At 41.0% G+C, this 25,558-nt stretch overlaps 1 protein-coding gene across 1 annotated transcript in view; it reads right to left on the bottom strand.

The window, feature by feature from the left end:
- Positions 1-1,689: 1,689 nt before the first annotated feature.
- The window catches only part of ush (Zinc finger protein ush), a 284,797-nt gene continuing 260,928 nt past the window's right edge, over positions 1,690-25,558 (bottom strand). Inside the window, exons 2-9 of the mRNA XM_065233835.1 lie at positions 5,256-6,444; positions 5,019-5,195; positions 4,647-4,952; positions 3,616-4,582; positions 3,337-3,551; positions 2,971-3,283; positions 2,754-2,908; positions 1,690-2,685 (exon numbers count right to left, since the gene is read on the bottom strand). Of these exons, the coding sequence (XP_065089907.1) occupies positions 2,175-2,685; positions 2,754-2,908; positions 2,971-3,283; positions 3,337-3,551; positions 3,616-4,582; positions 4,647-4,952; positions 5,019-5,195; positions 5,256-6,444 (3,833 nt within the window). The 3' untranslated portion in view covers positions 1,690-2,174. The remainder of the gene's footprint in view (positions 2,686-2,753; positions 2,909-2,970; positions 3,284-3,336; positions 3,552-3,615; positions 4,583-4,646; positions 4,953-5,018; positions 5,196-5,255; positions 6,445-25,558) is intronic.

The following is a 25,558-nucleotide window of genomic DNA, read 5'->3' as shown; positions in this document are numbered from 1 at the left end:
ATTACTGAAGTTTTCGGAAATTGCCTGAGTTTCTCGGAACTCCTTTAAAATTTCAGCGATTTTCTTAAAATTTATTGATCTGTCTTGATGTTCTCGGAGCTTCCTAAAGTTCTCTCAATTCTCAATTATCCAATAATTTGTTTTTTTTTTAAATTCATCATTCAGAATTAACCCAAAAAGTGGGTACGAAAATTGAAAGTACCAAGTGCCCATTTCATTGCATTTTTTTGTTGGTGCGTCATCACTTCTGTAATTATGAAGCTGAAAACTAGGCCAGTTTAACTTTTAATTGCTTTGATTCGTCAATTCTGTACACACTATTTCAAAATTAACCAAATTTGGTAGAATCCCACAGATAGATAAGAACTGATTTTTCGCAAACATAACTATCCTAATAAAAATAACCACTTGTTTTGGGTGCAGTCCAAATTTGTGAAACAGTTATACTATTTGGGTTATCGTTCGTTATGGTATTTGTTCATTAGGATAACCAAAAAACCAAAGAGTTTAAGGAAATCCGAATTTTTAAAAGGTCAAAATTCTGCCAATAGCTTGCTTCTCTTCAGGCTTCCGTAATCCACAGTCAGTCCATCGTAGTCCGCCGTATTTTAAAAGCATGCCAATACGGTCCATACAAATTAAAAAAAAATGGACGGTTGTGTACGCGGGAGGGGGTGGTCTAAAACATATAAAAATGTATCTCCTTATATGTTTTTAATTTCGTTATTTCGTTAATTTAGCATCAATCTCTCAGACCTTTGGATGTGATACGACACTACCGCCACGGAAATATGCTACCATCCAATTTTTTTCCTCAGTATTTGTTAATTTATAATTGAATCATATTTGATTGGTTTTCAATGTTTTTTTTCCTGCTTCTTCTGTTCTTGCATCCATCTACTGTTTTCCATTTAGTCATTAGTCAGTGTTTCGATCTACAACACACGGCTTTCCCTTTTTGTTTTTCATCCGTTTGATTTTCTGGTTACTTGATAAATAATAATTTATTGTCATTTGATTCAATGTTTTCTTTTATGCCTTTACTTTACTTCTTTCTTTTTATATCCCTCGTGATTCGTGATATTGGTTACGATAACAAACGCCGAAGACAATTTTGGTTTGACGTCAATTTTTACATTCCTGGTTTTTGTTGCAGTTACATATGTGGGAATCAAAACACTCGATCGATTTTCAATGTAAGTGGTATTTCGTGGTAATCGTGGTAATGTCCATGCAGGTTAATATATGGCCTTTGATTTACATTCTCTATTATAGGTCTTTTAATTTAAATCTGATTGTTTAAGCTAGGAAAGAAAGGAAATCTGCTTGTTTACTATTGGTAAAAGACTGCATGTTTTGCGCTGTGTGCTATTTTCTGTTATTCGTGTTACAGTGTAGTTGATTACTTGGTAGTAGGGTTAAATTCGAGCTTATGTTTTACTAAATTTCCGCTTCGGCTACGCACTTTACACAGATTTACATTCCACTTATTCAGTTTAGTTAGCATTAAACGCTAGTTCCTACTAAATGCAAACATCGCTTAAGTCTTGATTCAAATTGGAAGTTATACGTATTGGTTGGAGAGAAGTTTAAAACTAAAATTGAATAAAAACAAACAACTCGCTATAACTTTGGTAAAAAACGTGTCCTATGCTTAAAACTAAAGTTTTTGAACTGAAATGAAAAAAAAAAGAAAAAAACTTAACCTTAAATCCGGTGGAAGAGGGTCAAAATGTCAGATTGCTTCCTCCTCCGCTAGAAAACAGCGATATAATTACATGTTGTTTGATGTTCCTTTTATCCTTACACAGCGTATGAGCTTTCATTAACATTACATCCAGTTAATAGATACGTGTTAAGCTTAGTTGTTGGACTTATCGGTAAGAATGCTAAGATTCCGTTACTAAATCTACGAGCAGTTGCTAGCACTACAATCATCAACACAGAAACGTCCACTTTCTGCTTTGTGTAAGTGAAACTATGGGAGGGGTCCCACGTTTGTATGATTATTTTTGTTTTTCAGATAAAACCGTATACTTTATGCATAAATTGGTAAATTCATTCCATTCCACGTAAAAGTTTCTCCGTATACAATTGCCTCTATTCCCGTAAAACACATCGCTTACCTGTTGCATTAGAAACGAGTCCTTCCAGCCCGGAGGCAACGTGTCGTTTTAAACTGACGTTTCCGTTGCCCTGGAAACGGCTACCACGTTGTTCGGCGAGCCGGCTGTAGCCGCCCGGATGCTCGCGGGTGCACCTGCAGTCACTCCCGCTCCTGCGCCGCCTTCCGGTAGGCTGTTTTTGCAGTAGAACTTTTTATGAGCAATGAACGTATTGACGTAGTTGAAGGTAATATCGCACGCGTCGCAATAGTTGGGACCGCTGTGGTTGATTTCCCCAATAAACCCGGGCGGCGAAGGTGTCTTGGTGTGCGGTGGTTGATGATTCGGGGAAGTTTTCAGCGCACCAGGTCCGGAGGCGTGAAGAGATTTCACTTTCAGATGATGCGCCTGACTGGGGACCAGTGGCGGCGGAGGTGGTGAACCCATAAGCTGCACGGATGGCTGCAGCGAGGGTTCCGGAGCTTCGGTTTTGATAATCACCTCCGGTTCTTCGAGCACCACGTCCACCTCGACGTCCGTTTCCTCGGGGCGATCGTCTTCCGGTTCGGTTTTGATTATGCTGTTTTCCGGAGAGGGAAATTGAGGTTACGTTCGATTTGCAAACCAGAGAAAATTTAACGAACTCACCTATTGCCGGTGGGGCCCGGAGTGCTGCTGATCGGTGGGCGTGGCGTCGAGTTGCCACTATCACCATTGAATATCAAAGATTCACCTCCTTCGCCGATCAAGGGCGAATTGCTCGGCGGTCGCTCCCGACTGTGGATCAGTTTGATATGTTTCGCCTGGAAGAAGAGTCCCAATTAACCCTAAAATGTCTCTCAGGTCCAGACCTGCGTTTACATACCACATTCAGCTTATAAGTGGAATAGTACGGACATAGTTCGCAAAAATGGACCTGCCCGGACGGACTGCCGCTATTGTTTTCAATGTGCCGCGCCGATGCCTGTTGTTGACTGGCGGCTTGTGCCGCTGCTGCTGCAGCTTGGTTCATCAGCTGTGCCGCTGCGGCCGCTGCGGCGGCAGCTGCCGCTGATGCAACAGCCGCTGCCGGTGGTATCTCAATGCCATCCTCCTCCAGAATGCACGTGATGTAGTTCTCCTCGTTGAAATCATTCGTTTTCTTATCGAAATGCATCCGAATGTGGGTTCGCATACCGCTGTAAACAAACATAATTTAGCACCCGTTACGAAAATCAACAGCTAAACTTACCGCAGCGTGTTGCCCTTGTAGCGGCAGATTGTGCACCGGAATGCCTTTACCCCGCCGTGGGTATCCATGTGACGTCGTGCTTCAGTCGAATTTGGACTAATCGCCTCGCAGATGGGACATTTGTACGCTCCCTGGCCGGCCACGGTGCAAGGTTGTCCCGGTTCGTGCATACTCTTGCACTTGGAACACCTTTCCTTCTGGGGTGCAACGTTTGTCTGTAAATGGAATTCCGAATTTCAAAAAGAAATCGTAGGGAGGAAAAGCGAATCGTAAACCTACCGGCATTTGCACATCCCCCCGTTTGGGACAGTAGTACATCTGATGGGCGCTTAGGTTGTCCAAGGATGTGAATTTGATGCCGCAGGCGGCGCATATCAGCTGTTGATAGGACACCGGCTGACCGCCGCTGGTTGCCCGCGATGCTCCGCCTATCACCGAAGCGCCACCCGTCGGAGTGGAAGGACTGGCCGCATGCGGTGAAATCGGAGGACTAGTTTTTGCGTTTTCTCCGTCCTGGTCCAGATTTCTGGCGGAGCAGTAGTGCTTCTTGTGGGCAAGATAGTTCTCGTACTTGCAGAAGACAATGTTGCACTCCTTGCATTTGGAGTCACCCTGCTTGACGAAGATCTGAGGAGCGTTCGAAAGGACCGGAACCTGGACGTTGTTGGTCGGAGAGATGCTGTTCAACAGAGGTGACATCTGCGGTTGCGAGTGTTTCTTGGAAGTATGATCTACGCAGTTGCTATTGACGGTCGATGAAAGCCGTAGGGCTAGCTCGACGCCCTGTTTGGTGAGCAGTTGAGAGTTCGGGAGAATGTTGAGGTTGAGATTAAGCGTAGGGTCAGCTGCCGAGAGGCGCAAAGCAATGTCTGCCGGGAGAAGAGGTCGCATCAGCAGTTGCTGCTGTTGCTGTAGCGTAAGTGGCGATATCGATACAGAACCTTCCCGATCACTTCGTGAACCAGCTCCACTGCCACAGCCACCACCTCCCCGAGGGCTGTTGGATCGCCGTTTTGGTGACGGAGTTAGCGGAGGACTTCCCGGGAGCGAGGGAGCGCAGACGATCTGCTCCGGGGTGATGGAGTCACCACTGACCGAGAGATTCTCTTTGCCTTCCATCAGACTGTCGAAATCCATCCGCAACTGTTCGACTGATATGGCTGAGGAGAGTGATAACGAACGTTCGCGGAGGTTAGCTCCCGTTGATAAGCGGCGCACTGATAGGTCCAGCGGAGTTGAAGATTCTCTGTGGATGGAGCACAAATGTTAATCGTAATTCTACGCCAGCTTATGGTAGCACGGATACTTACTTGACGTTGTCTCGTTTGTTGACTGCCTTAAGCACTTCGCCGGTGCTGTTACTGTTCGAGCTATTATCACTGCCAACGTTCGGTGTTTGGACCCGTGATTGCGACCCAGAACCACCGGAGTTTCCCAAGGCCGGCTGCTGATGTTGCGGCTGTTGCTGCGGTTGCTGTACGTTTACAGCGGCGGCTGCTGCAGCGGCTGCCGCAGCCGTGGCCGATGCCAGTGAAACAGCGATCGGCTGAAGTGTACCATTCTGGAAGATGAAGCAAGCCGATTCTGGATTGGAGATTCCCGGTGCGAGGGACGATCTGTGGAATCGGTAATAGGTGGGTTAGAATGTGATGAATTGTGAAGCGGCAGTGGAGTGAACGTACAGTAGTCCGGGGATTACACTGGCGCCCCGTATCAACGAGTAGGGAATCACTATGATCGGGTTGGTTGGTAGTGCCAAAAATGGTTGCTGCGGGGCTACCGGCGGTGTTTTGGGCACGTCCGGCGGACTCTGCGAGCCCGATTTCTGCTGCGGTTTGGGAGTGCTGTTGTTCGATTGGCTGTAAGACGGAGAAGATTAATACTGTGTGTCCGTCTAAGGGGGGTATTGTGGAGCTTACCCATCTCTATGCCGGGAACTGCAGTAATGCTGCTTGTGTGCCCGGTAGGTCTTGGTACTGGAGAACCGAATATCACAATCGGAACAGTACCGATCCACCTGAGGTGGCGGTTGCTGTTGTTGTTGTTGTTGCTGCTGCTGTTGTTGTTGCTGAAGCACGACGGCTGCTGCAGCAGCTGCAGCGGCTGCTTGTGCTTGAAACTGCAGCTGCAGTTGTTGACTAGCTGTACTGTCGTCTCCGTTCGAGGCGTTTGAGCTCGGAGCTGGTGATGACTGATGCATACGCATATGACGGTTTAGAGAGACCTTCTTGTCCGCACTGTACGAACACTGGGTGCAGGCGTACTGTTTGCCGGTTTTGGCCGCCTTAGTTGGGGGCTCGGAACTATTGGGATCATTTGAGTTGGCAGTTTTCACGCCTATATTGTTCTCATCGGCGTCCTTCCGATGGGAACAGTAGTAGGTTTGGTGAGCCTCCAGGGTGGAAGCCGACGAGAAACGAATACCGCATGGACCGCACATGTACATCGGTATCCGTGGCGGTAGATCGACGGAGATAGGAATGGTGATGTTTTCCGGTTTGTTTGGTTTTCTAAGGATGGCCTGTGCGGGCAGGCCAGCCGCTTGGTAATCCGACTCATTGTTCTTTTCGAACTGACTATCGTTTGCGGCTGTGATGTTCTTAAGATCTTTAGCGTCCGGATTGGTCGCCGGATCAGCGGCCAAAGCGGCATTCAGTCTAAGCATTGGAAGCTGAGCAGCACTCAGCTCCGGAGATTTACTCTCTTCGTTCTTGTTCTCCTCCGGAGATCGCTGGTTCTCGTCAACTATGAAGTCAGGTTCGACCTTGATTTCCACCTTCTCCGGAGATGAGACTCCTCGGTCGGACTCTGCTTCGCTCATGGTAGTCGCCGGCGGAGGAGGTGGAGGTGATGCTACTGAGGGCGTTCTACTGCTACGGGTAGTCGTTGAAGGGGCTGGCGAGGATGCTGCCTCTTCGGGAGGGTTCGAATCTAGCGGGGGATCTTCTTCCGTGTCGTTCTGATTCGAAGGAGGCCGTGAATTGATCATTTCTGTTTCGCCGCCTACTTCGCTACCGTTACTGCTGCTGCTGCTGCTGCTTGATGAGGAATTTCCTTGTTGCTCCTGAGGTAACGACTGCTGCTCATCAGCAGCTTCCTCATCGTCTCCTGCGGAAAACGGAAGCGAAAAAAAACGGGAGACGCATTAGTAATGAATGCCGAAATAATATGATTTATGAAGTTCGTATGGATTTTCATTAATGACACGCGAGAGAAGGAGGAGAAAGCGATTGCTCAACAAAGAACTCCTTAGTCCTTGTTATTCAGAGTAGTGAATGCAAATTGAATCATTCATCACAGAGGAGTGCATTCTCCTGGAAACATTCTCAATCTTGCTGGTGTGCTGGGGAGCAGCAAAAAAAAAAACGGACATGGTCTTCATCAATTTAAGCAACAAATCACGCCGATTTTTCGTTCTATGCAGTCATCATTCGTTCCTGTTGTTCGTCGAACTACACGGACTGAGAGAGAGCGCAAAGCGTGCCGTGCAAACGATTCTTGGTTGATTAAAAATTGACCATTTCACCCGGTTTCTTCTCTTCCCATTGCACGACGACGACGACGATGACTACGAGGATGCAATGTAACCTATAACCACGTGGTGCTCAAGAGTCAAGAGATGGAGAGGAGTAAAGAATCCAATCAGTTTCTAGGGAAATGGTGTTCTCCAAAGATTGATTCGAACGGATTCTTTGTCACGAAATGTGTGCTGCTGTTGCTATAGCATGTTGGCCAACACGGACCTTATGAGGCAGGAGTCCCCCTCGCCCCTTTCCCTTTGCCTCATGTAGTATCTCAAGTGGCTGTTTTGTCATGCTGCGGTATGCTGGCGTGTAAAACACAGAGTGCAAGAATTTATGCTTATGATTGGACGCATAAAGAACAACATAATCTACTCTCTACGGGTACAAACTGACCTGTGAACGGTGACATTCCGTTACGGTTGGACAGGAATGTAAGTTATGGTGATGGGATTTTACTTGGGAATGGGACCAATCAGAACGATTGTTTTGGTTTTGAAATATTGGCAATTGACTATGCATGTTTTTCTGTGGTGACCAAATTTAATTATGGACCCAAGCCGAAGAAAAATTAGTATTGAAGGTTTTAGCGAACAAAGCAAGTCGCGTTGCAGAGTTGACGTTTTTGTGTTTCGCTGTGACGTTTTCTTGTGAAAATATTGAAAATTTGCATTTGCAGCAGGTATCAAACAATGTGGAGTTTAATTATAGAGGTAACTGTTAATTTGATTAATGATTGGAATAGTGAAAGGCATCTCAGCTAGGCTATTGTTTTAATGCTCAAGTATTGCACTAAGGCTTGATTGAAAGTTTCAGTACATTTTGAGCGATATATTAGCATCGATAATGAATTGGAGGGGGGGTTTGAATGTGAGTGAAAATGGCTGCGCTTACAGGCAAATTCCATCCATGTGATGTAACTTATACAAACACGGTCAAATACTAGATCCCAAACGAACAAAATGCTCACAATTACTCTAGCAAGATTGATTGCTGCAAGAATTGTGCGTTGAATAATCATTTTAACGCACCTCTTCCGATGAACGACATCCGAACACAAACACATTACATATATCCAACTGACACCCATAAAACTGCCCGCAACGCGTTCCGTGTCGAAATTTGTCACTCGAGCCACCACCCATTTCAACGCTCGCACGCCCGGACCCATTTGTGACCAATCAATCTGCCGGAGGTCTAATCCATTTGGAGTCTTCTCAGCTCAAACTCAACTCCAATCGACGATGGTGATACGGCAAGTCGAGATCTCGTCACCGATTTCCACAGAAATCGCGCTCTCGAAACTCTAAAAACGAGCGAGCGAGCGAGCGAGCAGACATCAGCATCCGACGATCTCGACGAAACCTACCTCCCTGAATGCTCGCTTGCTGGTTCGCATTGGGCTTCAGCCAGTGGTTCAAGAGGCTCCAAAGATTGCACCTCCGATAGTGATCTCATTTAAATTTATAACGAGAATCGATCTTGAGCGCACGATAACAGAGTCCCTGAACCGATGCTGATGCTGCTGCTGTTGCTGCAACCGTCCGTCGATGCACACTGAACAAGCGTTTTGTTGTTGGACGTTCTTGGTGGAAGGAAATCAATTCACCTATTTCACATTGAGAATGAGTAAACAAGGTTCATAAACGGCTGCATTCAAGATCGAACTGCGATCATAAAATCGTCCACCCTCTGCCGGCCAAACTGACTCAGTCACGGCAGCAGCTACCTTAATGAGTGTGAAACTAATTTATGGGCTCCATTCGAACTTTTATTTGCCTTAATTTTGTGTTTGTCTCTCTGTTTCGCTTGTCCGCGTGTTTTCCCCGGTCTACATCGGTAGTGTCCAATCGCACGTCACGACGACCCTTTCTCCCGCGTTCAACGGAACCATGTGATAAGGTCGTCGTCGCACCTAATGTCATCTCAATATTTTTGAAACATAATACCTCTCGGTGGTGAATACCACCCTCAATGTACTGATACGATCAAATCATACACACAACGTCCAGATTTGGACCACCGACTGTCACGACTACGACGACGACGACGACGACGACGAGCTTGGGCCATGTTGGACATGTCCCCCTCGGTTTTCCCATCCATCGCTTCCTCCCATCAAAGCGATTGAACTGCTCCATACTCGGAGAGATCGGAGAGAGTGGTACCAGTAAAACCGTATCGCGTTGATGTCTTCCTTGATGCTCTACACAGCTTTCCAGATTCAGAGTGCATGTACATATAGCTCTACAACAGCTGCTGCAGCTGCAGAACATTATCTGATGGGCACGACTATCCAGATGCCACCGGATGATGACAGAAAGTATCCCAAATATACCTGCCCGGTGCGCTCGGTTGTTTGCAGGAACGGAACGAACCGACTGTGGGAAGGATACGTGCGGCAAAATCAGATGGACGCAATCTGTGTTCCTGTGAACAACATCACCCCAGGAATCAGGGGGTCGTTCCTTTCACGGACTCATTTGCATTAATTACCGTCGCTCCGTACCGGTGGTGTACATACCTTTGCCTCCCTGCGGGACGGAGCCTGATTGGGCTCCCAGTAGTCTCACTCCATGGTCGACCGGGTGCGAGAGACAATTTCGCATGCAGCGTTTAATAGATTCCACCCGGTTGAACGGTAAGAAATTAGGGACGATGAATGTAATGAGCCTCTAGGCTTCGGACAAATTAGCTTGTCACCTGTGAGGTGGTCTTCACTTAGTTGTGTTCCTGTAATTAACTGGTAGATGAACACTTAAATAAACTCATGTCGTTCTTAATTTGTTGCCAAAATTGAAGATTACTCTATTCGTAGAATTTATTTGAAGAGAAGATACTGATAGCGAATTCGTTTATTATTCAGTTTCAACCTGGATCGGATAGATTTAGCAACTCGATGGGAATGACGCATTTACTAATTCTTTCGTGACTAGGTGCGTCCGCCAGAGCTCTGTAGTATTAGATAAAATCTGCTCCAAAAACCCTGAAAACTCCCCTTCCCGATAGTACTCTTTGTTTGCGTGAGTGTTATTCGGTGAAAATGGCCTAACAAGTTGTTTATAAAAGTTGAAAGGCCCTTTTCTAAAGTTACGCGAGCGTTTTTTTTTTCATTAGTTCACTCCACGCATTGATCATATGTTAAGCTCCATAGATTTCTATGAAGTTTTCGAAATGTTTTTGAAGACCACTGTCCTGTGAAGTTTTCGAAGTTTTTCTTAATTTCTGGAACTTTTGTGCTCTTGCAATTTTCATGGAATTAGAATTGATTTTCACTGAAGTTCTCATGTATTTTCTCAAGTTCATGAAACTTCCATTAAATTAAAACTTCTTCAATAGTCTAGACTTTCCTGGTGTTATTAAAACTACCTAAACGATTATTGAATTTCTTTAAAGTTTTCTAGACAGTATATTTTAAGAACCCGCCACTTGACTGAAATTAATGGATTTGCCTTGAAGTTTCGACAATTTTCCTGACGTATTCTAAACATTCAAAACGCTAATTTATTTTCCTCGAACTTATCTATGCTTACCTGAAGTTCTCTAAATTTGTTTAATAAACCGGCAAATATTCTGATATAATATATATATATTCAAAATTACTAATAAGTTTCTGCAATTTTGCTTAAGTTAATGGGATTATTCTGAAGCTATCGAATTGTCCTCGAGGTAATCGAAACTTCATTGAATATCATTAAACTATCTAAAAGTTTCAAAAGTTCTCACATTTTTTTAAAATTAATGGAGCTTCGTTGATATTCTCTAATCAACTTAGATAAATTTTCGCATTTTTTAAATTTCTTGGAATCTCCATGATATAAAACCCTTCAAAAACTCTCACGTTTTCCGGATGTTCATATAATTTTTATCACGTTCCAGAAGTTCTATCGGAGCTTTGCTGAAGTTTCCGGAACTTCTTTAAGGTTTCTACAATTTTCTTAAAATTGTTTGAACTGCCCTTTGATTCTCTGATCTGTCTTGATGTCCTCGAAGCTTCCCTAAAGCTCTTAATTCTATTGAAGATAAATAAGATAAATTTCCCTGAAATTCTTTGGACTTCTGTAAAGTTCCTGAAATATTTCTGAAGTTTTCATACATTCTTTGATGGTCTCTGTACTTCCCTGAAATTCTTGGAACATCTTAAGGGTTCTCAATTTTTCTAAACTTACGATTATATATATTTAAACTGCCTCAAAAAGTCTGAACTAAATTCTTGGGAACTGCACTTAAGATCTGAAATTCCCCAAAGATCTCTAGATCTAGCTTTTCTGAGGTACTTGGAACTTCTAAAAAAAAATGCTCAATACCCCTCAAGGTTTCTATACTTCTCAAGTTCGCTTAACACCTGTGATGTGCTCTGAAATTCTGGGAGCTTCATAAAAGTTCCTGAAAATTTCTGATGTTTAAAGATCCGATTTGAGGATCTTAAAGCTTCCAGTAAGCTCCCCTTAATTTCCCTTATGTTACCGTAGTTTGTTTATGAAGCTTTACTGAAATTTCCTTTCATTCCTCAGAACTTCTTCAAAGTTCCTACAATTGTTGTGAAGTTAATGGGGCTGCAATGAAGATCTCTAATCTTTCATAAAGTTAATTACGAACTTGAAATACATCATTTAATGTTTTCCCTAATTCAGGCACTTTGAAAATTTTCAATATCTTGAACTTGTACATGGAATACGAAACTACAAGACATTGGATATTTTTAGATCTTGGACTTACTCAAATTCGGTACGTTTTATTTTAACTTAATTAAAGTGAGAAATTAAGTAAGTGCTAAACTTCAACATTCAATGGATTTAATTATAAAGTTGTTTCTTTAAAACTGATTGCCATGTCTTAAAAACGTTTGCATTAATTACTGTTGTTTTGGATCTTTCAGAAAAAGCATATTTGGAACGCATTTTAAAAATAGTTTTCTTATTATAAGCCTGGAATTTATCCGTTAAAGTTCTGGAAAAACCTGGAAATCAGGAAATTTTATTTAGAAAAATGGGTAGGCACCCTGTAGATAGAGAAAGACGATTAAACGTCACAAACGTCATGATCAATCTTGAAATAAATTCACGCTAAAAAAGTTAAAAATATTGACTGATTACAAGAAAAAGTGACTTTAGCGACTTGACCTTAAAAAAGAGACTTTTTAGTGACTGGCTTGAAAAAAGCGACCAAGTTACTAAAAAGTGACTCAGTACCAGCCCTGCTTTACATTACTTAGTTGATAAGGTCGCGTCATCTTCTGGCCTGGTGTGAATCCAGATCTAATTCGCCCTTCCCACTAACAAAAACGTCCTTCCCGTGATAACCGTGGAGATGCTAGTAACAACGGGTGTCGAAATAACAATCCTTCCCTCTCCGATGACAGTAAGGACGTGGCCGGCACCGTTATTGACCTCAAAAATAAGGATTCACCGGAATTTGCACTCTTAGAATGGATTGCCAATCCCATTCCCTACTCATATGGTTCTTTGTGCAAATTTCTCTAAATCTGGTCATTCACGGAGTAGCAATTACTGAAATGTATGGTCGTCAATGCTCATGCTGATGCTCAGTTGACATTAATAGACAGTTAATCGCCATGATCTGAGCATATTAAATTTAATCCGTTTTGACGAAATTAAACTAAGGCTGATTTTGAAATGACTTTCTAACAAAGTTTTTGGCAATTACAAAATTCTTTGTTAATGGTGTACATGATGACATTTTTTTTCGGTATGGTGATGAGGAAGATAATTTGAAACATTACTTATTTCATAAAAGTTCAACTGGAAGCAAACGCCATTTTCAACTGCTCGAATGAAATTGATGATGGATCATATCATTTTTTTTTTGTTTATTAATTTATTTGATAAGGCTCAACCGAATTAACTTTACAGAGCCGAGGATTCTTGGTCACTATACAATAGATCTTAAAACTATAGTCAAAAGGTACAACACAATAAACACTTTATCTTCCGCTATCCAAAAAGCCTCCTCCATCAGAACTGGAGCCGCTTCCAGTTGTTTCATTGTATGGCAAATTGTTGTACGCCAACGAGGGTCAGAGCGCGTCCATTACAGCAATGGACGCAAAACGTGGTCAGCACTCACACACTCATCACGAAACGGTTGCTTTCCAAAGTCGACGACGCATCGACCGAAAGAACTGCTGATGAAGAACAATGAGAAGGACCACACAATGGTTGCTGCCGAGAAAACAGACGATCGCGTAGCACACATCGAGAGTGGCCTGCTTTTGTCGACAGCCGAGTGAATACTGAAAATTGTTTTTTTAAACTATAACTTTTTTTAAAAGGAATGAGCAGCAAAGAATCAAGCCAATTTGATGTGATGGATTTTTTTAAAACTAATTATCGATGTAGTCTTTACTATTTGATGCAGTATAAGAATTTAAAGATTTTATTAGTTCTAAATAACTCTAATATTACCCTGAGGATGATCAGATTAACAATTCAATTCTTGACATCATACAATACACAACACCCAGTAGACCAGTAGGCAATTTTGTTTTGAAGCAGAATTCACCTGGCTGGGAATCAAAGTCTAACATCGAGGTACTCACACACTGTTTACATAAACTACGGGTACTTGGAACTCTCCACAGGATATGTTCGCCCTTTTTTTTTTAATTCCATTTGAATCATTCTAAAATTCCATCATACTTGTTTTCTATATTACCCTAAAATAATCTTGATAATATTCAAACTTTTCCAGTAACATTCTAAGAGTTCCTAGCATTACCTCTTATAATCTATTATAAATTCTTAAAATATTCTTCATAATTTCCTTGGTACACTATTCAGAATGACCGTCACGCTCTTCTCAGACTCATCCGATCATTCCCTTTGAACTGCTTTGTAGGTAAGGTTAGAATTGTTTTGAAGTCCTCTTCAGTATTTCCTAATTACTCAAGTTCTTTGCCAAAATGGTTTTGAAAGTTTCCCATAAATTGCATTTAAATGATTTTATTTTTTATGAATTTATTTAAATGAATCTCCATAGAAACATTGAACAGAATTCCATTGAAATTATTCTCACGATTCGTTTCAGCATACTCCTTAAGTTTCACCAAAAGAATTTTCTATAATGTCTCTTCTGGATATTTCCTTTATTCACAAAGACTCCATGCAATTGTCATCAGAGTTGACAAGACAATTGACACCGTCTTCAACCAGAGGTTACACAGACTGAATATTTAACAGTAGACAACGGACAACACATCACCCCAGTAGACCAGTAAGGGCATTTTCAGGTAGTCAAATTTTGCACCGGCTGGAGCGGGAATCGAACCCTCACTTTGTGGCACTCACAAAACGCCTGAACGACGGATGAAATCACACGACCACGAAGCCCACAAAGATGCATGGAACTCTACTCAGAATTAGCTTGATAGTCTCGTTTTATTTCACAAGGAATTCACCCTACACTTCACTGTGAACTATTTTCAGAATTAACTTAAAATTCCAATAATGTCCAACGTTGATGAACTTTAATAATTAAAGTAACAAGTTTGGCTTTTTAGTTTTTGATTAGATGGTAAATAAATTGCAGTGATATTTTTAAAAAGCAACATGTTTAAAAAATCTGGGAAAATCTGGAACATATTTAAAAAAATATAGAAATATACGTGGTCTGTCTGTGTATCTGGCAAGACGACTAAAAATCTGGAAAATCCAGATAAATCTGGAATACTGGCAACGCTGGTTGTAGCTGAGAAAATTTCCCATAAGAATACCTATAGAGTTTTCTTACACTGCAATATGGAAAAGACTAGAAGACAGTGAACAAAAAGTTTGGTTTTCCCATTGTAATTTCCGTTTAAGGTGATACTCTAAGGAAGCCTTAGCGTAAAAATTCAAAGGCACAAATGTCAGCTTCCACAAAACATACACATTTGAAATTGCTACTCTCTCTGTTTGTAGTAGCACAGCAAACAAGGAGTAGCAATTTCAAATTGGTATGTTTTGTGGAAGCTGACATTTGTGCCTTTAAAGTTTCACGCTAAGGCTTCCTTAGAGTAATGTTTTGTGCCAAGTCAATTTCTTACCAAATGAGTTCAAATTTTGGAATGCTAATCAGAACCCGCTTTTGAGCCGTTTGAGCACTGTGGAGCGATAATGTCAAATTTTGCATCAGTCTACCCTACACCGTTGCAGTTTGAACAATTTCATTAAGTTTTACTAAGTTCGGTCTCTATGAAACAATATACAGAACGAGCGTCTACCAAAATTGATGAAACTTCATGCACACACTCAGCCAATTAAGCCCTAAATTAAAGCGTAACTGAGGTTAAGATCAACAGTCATTAAAATTCTGTAAATGTAAATAATTAAATGGGTTAGAAGATGCATTGCATGAAAGGCCTGTATGTTAAATCAATTGTTGTTTTCAGTTTTTGAATTTCAATTATTTGAAGAGCTTGTTTTCATATGCACAATTCACTTCATTACGAACTGTATTTATATAAATATTTTTATATGTAAATTTATATCGTCTGTTTTTTTTTTGGAAACAATACGCGCTGAGATGGTTTTTGCGTGTTCTGTTTCCTAAAAAACAGTTTTAAGTATTAGCAACGTTAGCATGTTGCTGAAATTTTTCACATAATTTGAAACTAACTATCATGGCTCACGACACACATCCTTAGAGCCATTTGCCAATCGCTCTGTAATTGATGATAATTAAGTTTTAAAAACCCCAAACTTATGTTTCTCCCGACAACGACCGACGATGAAAACTTGCGAACAACCAGGCAATAGTTTTCCTCCCCGGAATCATTATTCAACGGATCTCCCTTCGATAATTCGATAATTTAGTGCCAAAGAGCTTTTCTCGCCTCTCTTCCGAAGCTGCCAATAAAATATATGCAAATCTATTTTTGATAACAAAATTTATACATTTTCTCGGGTTCTTTCTCTTGTAACAGTTAGTTTTTTTTTTGTTGGCTGATGCTTCTCTATTCGAAACCTTTCGGCGCGGAATGAAAAGCTACACTACACGGTCGCGGCACTGAGCAAGACGATACCGTTCGTTGCCAGTCAGTGCAGGAAAGCGGTTGGGTTGGAAGGAAAATGATCGAAAGCGATGCAGCAAAGAAAATCCTTTCGGAATTCCTGCAATGCGCGTTCTCAACGAAATGGGTTTCCCCCATCGTCGTGGTCGTCGTCACCGTGTAGGGTAATGAATCACCCACATTTTTTTTTTCAAGCCATTCAGTCCCGGAGGAGAACCAAAATCACTGGTATAAATGTCGACTGGCAGGATTTAGTCGTCGAAGGATGAGGAAAGCTATAAATTTCTCAAACAGCGGTTATGTCGTACCAGCCGCTACTACTAAAATTTCTCGTCGATAGGGAGAGAGGGCGAGAGGGATGAATTTTAACAGACGCTAATTTTCCAAACAAAAAAAAAATAACTAACCGGAGATAATTGAAACTACAACCACCAGTGTCGGCAGTGTTTGACAATGAGTTTCACCCAACCGACCGGACATCGAATGCCATAATTAATAAGCCCATTAAACAATGATCTTCCTCATTGTGCGCTGTACTGTCCGTGCGCGTTCAAGCACCACATCGAACGAGAGCCTAAATCGATGAATAGCTCACTCTCTGTCTGGAAAACGCATCCTTTCGCTATCCATCCCAGGAATGGATGCATCATCCTATCCGCGGTCGACTGTGAGCCGTTGTCGTCGTTGTGACCGTCGTTTCTATGACTAGATATGTAACAATTACAACACAACGAACATTGCTTATCACAAATCCGCGACCTACAACGCATTTCCATCCCGTGTGCGTGTCTCTTGGTATTTACGTCTAAATAGCGACCGGGTGGCATCCGTAGTGGGGATAGGGTTACCATCTGCCGTTGATGTTATTCGGTTTTCTTATTATTTACACCAAACCGGGAAACGGAAGATATTCAATCACAGAATTTACATTTTTTTTATCATCCGCAAACTGGTTCATCTCCCATTTACAAAATGTTGTATGTAGTTGTCGAAAGGTTTTATCTAATTAATGTTTGCTAAATTTTTAGACAATGTTTTCGTACACAATCACGATGTATTGGATCAAGATAAAATCACCATCTTGCATTTCTATACTTCTCTTAAGATACGTATTCAGAGGATTTAAGAAAACATAAAGAAGTGTTATTTTTTCATTTTGTTTGTTTACAAACAGAACTCTATTTGTTCATCTTTTGACTGTTGTTGACTGTTTAAACTATTTTCAGCCAAGGTTTACGTTGTAAAATGTATTTATTGAAATAATCTTAATTAGTTTGAAACAGCGTTGTGGAGTAGTTGAAAACTGTTCCTTCTCCGACTCCTCAAAAATATGTCTACCGACTCCAACTCCGACCTAAACATTTGATGGAATAATGGATGATTGTTTTCAATAATTATTCATGTTAACTCTTATGTATAAAAACACTGTAATGTTGGTAAAATGTTTTATGTAATTTGCTCTGTGCAATATTCACAGTAAAACCGGCCACTCGGCGTGTGAAACATTGTAAAAGCAATAAAAAAACATGATATTCTCGGAAATAGTGATTTTTTTTGTTAAGTCATTACAGTCAGATCAACACAATTTAGACCAATCGTAACTTGTCCGGTGGTGAGATTTGAACTCATGACCTTCAGCTTGAGAAACATGAATGCTAACCAGTCACTGCGCCAGAACCGTCCCCGGAAATATTGCTTTTAGCGTAGGTCGAAATTTACGGAAAAGTTACTGAAAAGTAACTTCCGGTAAACCAAGAGGTGATTAAAAGTGACTTACTTAAGATGAAAAATATCCCTTGTTACACAATCAAGTTGCTGCAATTTTTCGTTGCAAATTTGTGTTATGATCCACGTTTTCTTCGATTCATTATTCAATAGTTTCAAAGTCGTGAATAAAACTCAACGGAGCCGAGTAACAATTAATAAAAAAAAAATATTCATGGCAAAAGGGCATACAAGCTTTCTGTAAACAAACCTTTGTAGGCCCTTTTCTCGCCAATCGAGGGTCGCTCACGCAAACCAACAACATCATCGGGAAGGGGAAAGTTTTCCCTACCCGGTGATGTTGACGGTTTGCGTTGGTTTTCTATGGGTGATGAGAAAAGGGTATAAGAAGGTTTGTTTGCAAAAAACTTGTATGCCCTTTTCACATGTTGTTCTTGTCATATTATTATGAGTTCTGCTTCATGGTTGATCATCTTCTATTCCTCCTCCTCTCTACTTTGTTGTATCTTGTATAATTCAAGAACCTCCTTATAGACCTGCTCATTCGAGTACTTGAACCGGGGTTTTGCTGCTGTTTCTCTACTTCGTTTTCACTAGTTTATTTTTATTTTATTTTTAAAATTCTAGGTGTTCCAGTTACTACAGTAACTTACCACCCTTAATTGTGATATATCTAAGTGTGTGTAAATTATTGCTGCTTTGGCAATTCAACATGAGGATTGCAACGACTTTTTGTTTTAAAGTCTCAACATTTCAAATTCTATGTACCTCGATAGAACTGTACCAGAGAGGAAACTTCGAAATCATCTTCTGACCTTTGTTCTGAATCTATTTAAATGCCTTTTTCCTAATAGTGTGCAACAACTAGGCCATATTGGCACACCATAAGGCATAGACGGTCAAAAAACTTGTTGAAATATTACAAGTTTATAAGTTAACTCGATTTTTCATCGATACTCTCCTCGGCCATTGGGTTGTTGCATTTTTGCATTTTGACTACATTTTCCTCAAGTACCTCTACCTCGTTGTTGTCTAAAGACGCACCATCAGCCACTGCATCAGCGTATGTACTGCTGATTTTCCTCGTCGTGGTGTTGCTTTTCTGGTTCCTTCCAGGTCTTCCGCTTGGGGCAGGAAATCACCCGGTATCCCTCCGTCTTACAAAGGAAGCATTTGTTCTTATTCCCGGCATAAAATATACACTAAATTCTGTTTTTAATCTATTTCGTTTTTCGCCTCTATTTTGGTCGTGTGATCTCAATTTGCTACAAAATTTATTGCAACTTGTTTAGAAAATCACAAAATAAAAATCAATGAAAAATCAGAAGGTTTTAAAAATTCTGTACCTATTCTGCATGAGGGCAAATTCGAAAAAATCAAAATCCCTTATAAATAAAATTAAGTGCCTTCCTTTTCCAATTGAGAATGTATACACCTCGCAACACCTGTGCACATGTCTAAGCTTAACTCCACAGGGGATTCCTCCCGGATGACACACTTTGCTTTCACGTATATACCCAGCACCACCGTTAGATCATTATTTGGCACCTCAGGTGGTAAATTGTACACTTGTACGTGTTGAACGTTGCCCTCGCATGCGATATCTGTACCTCTACTGCCTTCCCATTAGCATAATGGAAAATTAATTGGTCGGTGTCCTGCATCATGGCATAATTCATACTTGTTTCAGATTTGAACCTGACGAAGCTCGCCTTCTCCTCCGCTATCTGGTACATAGTGTCCATGTCAACGGGATTCGTGTCCGGTGATTTAACCAAATTTTCTATCTCGCCCATTCACAGTGTTTCTTTTTGCGCTTTGTGAATAGCATCTCAACCATTGATTTTACAGGTACAGTTTGTGTCTTCGATAAAGTTGTAGCAAATTATATTTCAAGCAACTTTGCTGCAGACACCAAATTTCTAGCTCTTATATTTTACGAGATATATACCAGATATATACCGTTGATTGTGAAAGGGCCCTTAAAATCATAGCTTTTAATACAACTTTTTTCCAAGATTTCCTACAATTTGTGAACAATATTTTGCTAATAAAAACATGTTTTTGCGTAACATTGTTATTCGTTATGTATTGAAATAAAAAAGTTATTCTAATACAATGGGATTTTCTTGGGGGTATTTCCACTTCAAATAACTATTTCCGACGCAAAATGGCGCAGATAACTAGACAGTATTCTGGAACTACAACTGTTTTGCTGTCAAAAAAACGATATAAACTTTTGTCTATATGAGATTACACATTTACACATTCGAAAGTGTGATCGACTGAAAACAACTGCTTCTGCTGCTTCGGTAGCTGAGAGCAAATTGAGAACCACTTCTTGATATTACTTTTTAATTAAGCCAAGTGAAAAGCAAAGACTGATGACGCTTCAAAGCTTGAATGAGATTTCCTACGTTTTTACGAAGTTCTCTGAACATCTCTAAAAAACTTAGAACCTTTTTTCAGGGAGTCTTGATTTTGTTAAAGCATTCCAAAGCTTCTCCAAGGTTTTCTTTAAAAGTTATCTAAATTCCTTTGAAGAACTTATCTGAGGTTATCATCTGTACTACTCTGAAGCTCCCTTGAGCTTCTTCAAATTTCCCTTGAAGAGTCTTTTTTTAATTCCCCTTAAAACATCTGAAATATTCCTAAAATCTTTTGAGGTTCCCTAAAATACGATAAAACTCAAGTTCTCTTTTTGTGCGTGCATTTGATTTCATAGTTTTCGGCTGCATTTGCCGGATTAGCGCTGGCACTCTGCCTCCCGGACGGTTATACGTGTGTGAGTGGTGGTTTTCTCGCTTTACGAGAAGTTTTAGAAATCGAATCGAGAAAGAAAACATGATTCATCATGTTTGCAAAATTGCAAGCATCAGAAGATTTGGCGCTATCTGCGTGGTTTGATTTTTTACGCGGTGATGAGAACGGCGCTGATCTATTGTCAGGGTTTTGCACTGTGTATTGCTTTTGTGCACGGAGTGACTTGAAAAAGAAAAGCGAAGAAAAGTGATAAAGGGTGATACGGTCAAAATTTGGTCAATATCAACTTGACGTATTTCTTTCAATTTTGCATTTAAAAAACCTGAACACCCCTCATTTTGAAGGTGTGTGTGTGTAGAATGTTGCTCTTATTTTGATTTTGGAATTCACTCTTCAGTTGTCAAAATGCCGTCCAAGCAAGAAGAGCAGCGTTTCAAAATTTTGCTCGCGCATCGCGAAAATCCGAGCTACTCGCACGCAAAGTTGGCAAAATCGCTAAAAGTTGCCAAATCAACCGTTACAAATGTAATTAAAGTGTTTGGGGAACGTTTGTCAACAGCCAGGAAGTCTGGATCGGGGGGAAATCGAAAACCGGAAGCCGCTGAGACGACAAAGAGAGTTGCCGGTAGTTTCAAGCGAAACCCTAACCTCTCTCTCCGAGATGCCGCAAATAAGCTGGGTGTATCGTCTACAACCGTGCATCGAGCCAAAAAACGAGCCGGACTATCGACTTACAAGAAGGTAGTGACTCCAAATCGCGATGATAAACAAAATACTACGGCCAAATCGCGATCCCGGAGGCTGTACACGACGATGCTGACGAAGTTTGACTGCGTGGTAATGGACGACGAAACCTACGTCAAAGCCGACTACAAGCAGCTTCCGGGACAGGAGTTTTATACGGCAAAAGGAAGGGGAAAGGTAGCAGATGTTTTCAAGCACATGAAACTGTCAAAGTTCGCAAAGAAATATCTGGTTTGGCAAGCCATCTGTACCTGTGGCTTGAAAAGCAGCATTTTCATAGCTTCCGGGACTGTCAACCAAGAAATTTACGTGAAAGAGTGTTTGAATAAACGTCTGCTGCTTTTCCTGAAGAAACACGGTTGTTCCGTACTGTTTTGGCCGGATTTGGCATCTTGCCATTACGGTAAAAAGGCCATGGAGTGGTACGCCGCCAACAACGTGCAGGTGGTTCCCAAGGACAAGAACCCTCCCAACACGCCAGAGCTCCGCCCAATTGAGAAATTCTGGGCTATTGTCAAGCGGAACCTAAAGAAGACCAAAAAAACTGCTAAGGGCGAGCAGCAGTTCAAGGCAAACTGGCTTTCTGCGGCGAAGAAGGTGGACAAGGTGGCTGTACAAAATCTGATGGCAGGGGTCAAGCGTAAGGCCCGGCAATTCGGATTTGAAAAAGCGGAAGCCTAACTGAATATTTTTCCTGAATTTTATACTAATTGAACTTGAAAAAGAAATTTAATTTGATTTTTTAAATAAACGATTTCACCGATTTACACGCGTTTTCCCTTGACCAAATTTTGACCGTATCACCCTTTATTTGGTTGTTGTGTGGTTGGAGGCGCTGGAGGAGGGATTGTTTAGGGATGACTAGAGAATGATTTGGTGAGTACGTTCCAGTTGAAGACTGTTGACAAGTGTTTTTTGTGGTGATGCAAATTATGGTTTAGATGACGCATGGCTTCAAACATTTTGTGTATCCAAATAAAACATATTACATACTAAATACGCACAGGGCATCGTCTGCTGACCATTGCCGCGGGTATATCGTGGGAGTCCCAGGTACCCGGTTCAAGCTTTAGTTGGCGGCGGTGGCTCTTCTTGACCTTCTACCCCCTGAGTAGTTAGTGTGAATAAGGGCGTCTACGTGATGTTTTTCTGTACCTGTTGTGGACATCTAGTGCATCCTGTTCCCTTAACTTGTTGAGGACACACTGTCTTGCCTCAAAAGTTACCCTTTTTGAAGTACTAGTCTTCACAACATAAAGGGCACCATTACGGAGCATGAGATTTGATCAAATTATTCGCAGTTCTACTTGTCCAACGCCCCCGGCTGGGTGAGGGATAGAGGATGACACACACACACACACACACACACCTAGAATACGATAAAACTAACTGCACTTCTTTGAATTTCACTGAATTTCTCAGAATTGAACTTTGGAAATTTCTCTAGATTTCACTAAATTATTCCGAAGTTCAGTAAAATTTTGTGAAGTTCAGAGAATAGAACTCTTGATGTGATCAGGAATTAATCAAGTGGGCTCAGGAGATCTCGGCGATCTAAACCTTCCTAGTGCATGAGGTCATTTTTTTTCCCTAATGCATTTGGAAGGTTAAGCTTGCTTTAGAGATAATTTGTGAGCTTTAGAACTGTTCAGAAAACTTCCAAAGGGCTCAAAGTGTTTCCGACACTCATCCAGTTTTGATCAATACTAGGTTCCTAAATTGAAATATGAACGTCTTTTTTGAAGAAATGTTGAGATTCTACTCACTTAGAAATAACTATTTTAACACGTGACTAAATCCATCTTCAACATAAAAGATGAGAGGCACAGTGAAGGGGCGGGGATTCCAACCATCTCCCCAGAGCCATGATGCACATTTAAAACTGTCTGTTAGGATAAATGGTAGTCAACTCTCTCTAAGAACTCAATCTCTCACTAACTCAATATTTTCCTTAACTGAAAATCCAGGATACTTCGACCACTTCTTTCATGAAAATTTCCAAAATTTAAATCAAGAACGGGAGAGCTGACTTTGAATAATTTATGACGTAGGATTACGTCTTTCGGCAACATATTGATCAAAATTATCACCGATTGCCTGCAAAAAGCGCTTTCCCTAACACAGATTTCATAATCGAATTCCATCCGGTCTCAATGAACGGTGCTTACTCAATCACCGTATATGGTAGTGTCCGGTCGGTCATAGATAGATTTCAAGCTTTATGGGATTAAACATGAGCATTCATTGGTAGTTAAACAGATCTATTTTAATGGCAAAGCTGATGCACTTGCCATGAAATATGGGATTTTTTGAACCCAAATGTTGATAAATAAGAATTCATTTCATTATTCATTTTTATATTTTTCCTTTGTTAATCACGTATAATTCCAGTTTTTTTTTTTCTTTCGACATGCACCTTCCTGATGCATTGGGGCACTTTTTGGCCTGGAAACACTGTGTAAATTTTTCCGAATGCATTAGGAAGGCTAATCAGTATTCGGCTAAATGACGTTCGGCCAAATGGCACTTCACCAAATGGATTTCGGTCAAACGGCATTCGGCCAAATTACCCGCAACTACTCAAATAGCTTAAAAGCCGGCCAATAATCTCCAGATGAGTACAATACATTTTGTGGAACATGATTGGCCGTAAAAGTTCAGAGCGGTTTAAAGAGCTTTGGAAAATGAAATCTTCACAAACGGTCTGGAATGATTTGGATAATTTCGGAAGATTCCATCAAAAACTACGCACTTAGGAACGAATGTGGGTATTGTTTTGATGGTTTTACATAAAGGGTCCTATAATCGGTCTCGAGAAATGACCGAATTTCTTCCTGAAGTTCTTTTTTCGGCCATAAATGAGTGACTTTCAGTTGAAAATAGTTAATGTTTAGGTGACTATCACTAAAACAGTTCCTGTGCTAAAAATAAATCAACTAAATTAAAACTAAAAGTGTCCTGCTATCAGTATCAGTAAAATAAACAATATCAGAATGTTTTCCATTTTCTTATGCTAACTGCACCAAACATGAGATTGCACTATCCTGAGTAGAAGTTTATAGTTTTAGTACATTACAAGCTTTTATAATGTCATTTTTCCCCCAAATTGAAACGCTAATTTCACTGGATTTTCTTAAGAAAACACTTCGCTGAATGCATTCAAACTATTCTTAAGGCTTTCAGCTTCAATTTGATTATATTTTTACTACTGAGAAAAAGCAATCTAGCAGGGCTTTCTTGAAATGAAACACACCCACCACAAAACGCTACTGATTTCGAGTTGCCGATGAAAGCACAGCTGTTTAACACGCAGCTCAAATAGAAAGGCTGCCGAATAAAAAGAGGTTGCCCACAATAGTCGCTCTCACTAGAGAATATTGGAGCTTTGTAAAAGCGTTTCAAAACAGTTTTTGACAATTATTTCAACTGAAATTGTTAGAGTAGCTGGCAGCAAAAGATTGTAAACAAACCAATACTGCATATGTGTGCGTTCCGTAGAGAAAAAGGCTATAGAAAGATGGTCGCTGCTTAGGTTGCCGAGAATACGTAAATTCCCCTACCTGATTAAATTTTACCGATACTAAAACCAATTTAGCTCTGCTTGTTGTTACCCATTCTTTATTCTTATTTCTTTGCGTATGAATTCTTCAGGGACCATCCATAAATGACGTAGCCCCCTCCCTCGCTCGTAGCGTATTTACCTATACCTAATACATGGCCGGTCACAACTTCTAAAACGCCCCCCCCCCTCAAATGCTACGTCATTATACATACTCCCTTGGGTGATTTTCATGATCCACTAAATGCACCGTTACCAATGACCATGTTGGTAAAATTCTACTCGTCTTAGTAACTTTCCATTCTCATCTGATCACCGAAAAAGAGTGCAAGCAACTAAGAAGAGTGCTTAACTTCTCCATCTAACAGTGGTGGAAAAATATGAAAATTTTCTTCCCATCAACTTCCGCGAAATTTGGGGAAGAACACTGATAAGGAATTTCCTGCTCTCGTGCTGTGCATCGGCAAACCAGTTGGTCTTACCCTGAGGACCCCGCTATGCAGTCCACACCGCGACAGCTATTCTGTTCCCATATCCTCCAGGTGAAAACTTTTGCCTAAGGTGAGGTTTTGGTCAACAGCGACATTAGATAAGACCGAACCGCTGTGCAACTTAATTTTGCCAAAGGTCACACGAACTCATAAATTTCCACCTTTATGGTGCTGCATGGCGAAGAGGTAGATATGTCAAAAATGTCTCCATTCTTTCTCCGGAGATAAGATATCTTCTTCTGCATTCCGGGAGATGTTTGTTTTTTACCAGAACTTGGATTGATTGTGACTCTGAGGAATTCAGCAACAATTTCTCCGAAATCTCAATTCCTCGAAATGCCACGAGGTCGAAGTGCAATTCTCGTATGTATATTTACAGGAAGAAGGTCCCACCCCGACTGAGTACCTG

Source organism: Ochlerotatus camptorhynchus, unplaced genomic scaffold, assembly GCF_037179485.1.
Source record: "Ochlerotatus camptorhynchus isolate MF236.1 unplaced genomic scaffold, CSIRO-AGI_Acam_v1.1 ptg000418l, whole genome shotgun sequence".
Lineage (NCBI taxonomy): Eukaryota > Metazoa > Arthropoda > Insecta > Diptera > Culicidae > Ochlerotatus > Ochlerotatus camptorhynchus.
The sequence above is the reverse complement of the archived record's forward strand: the minus strand, read 5'-3'. Positions and strand labels throughout refer to the sequence as shown.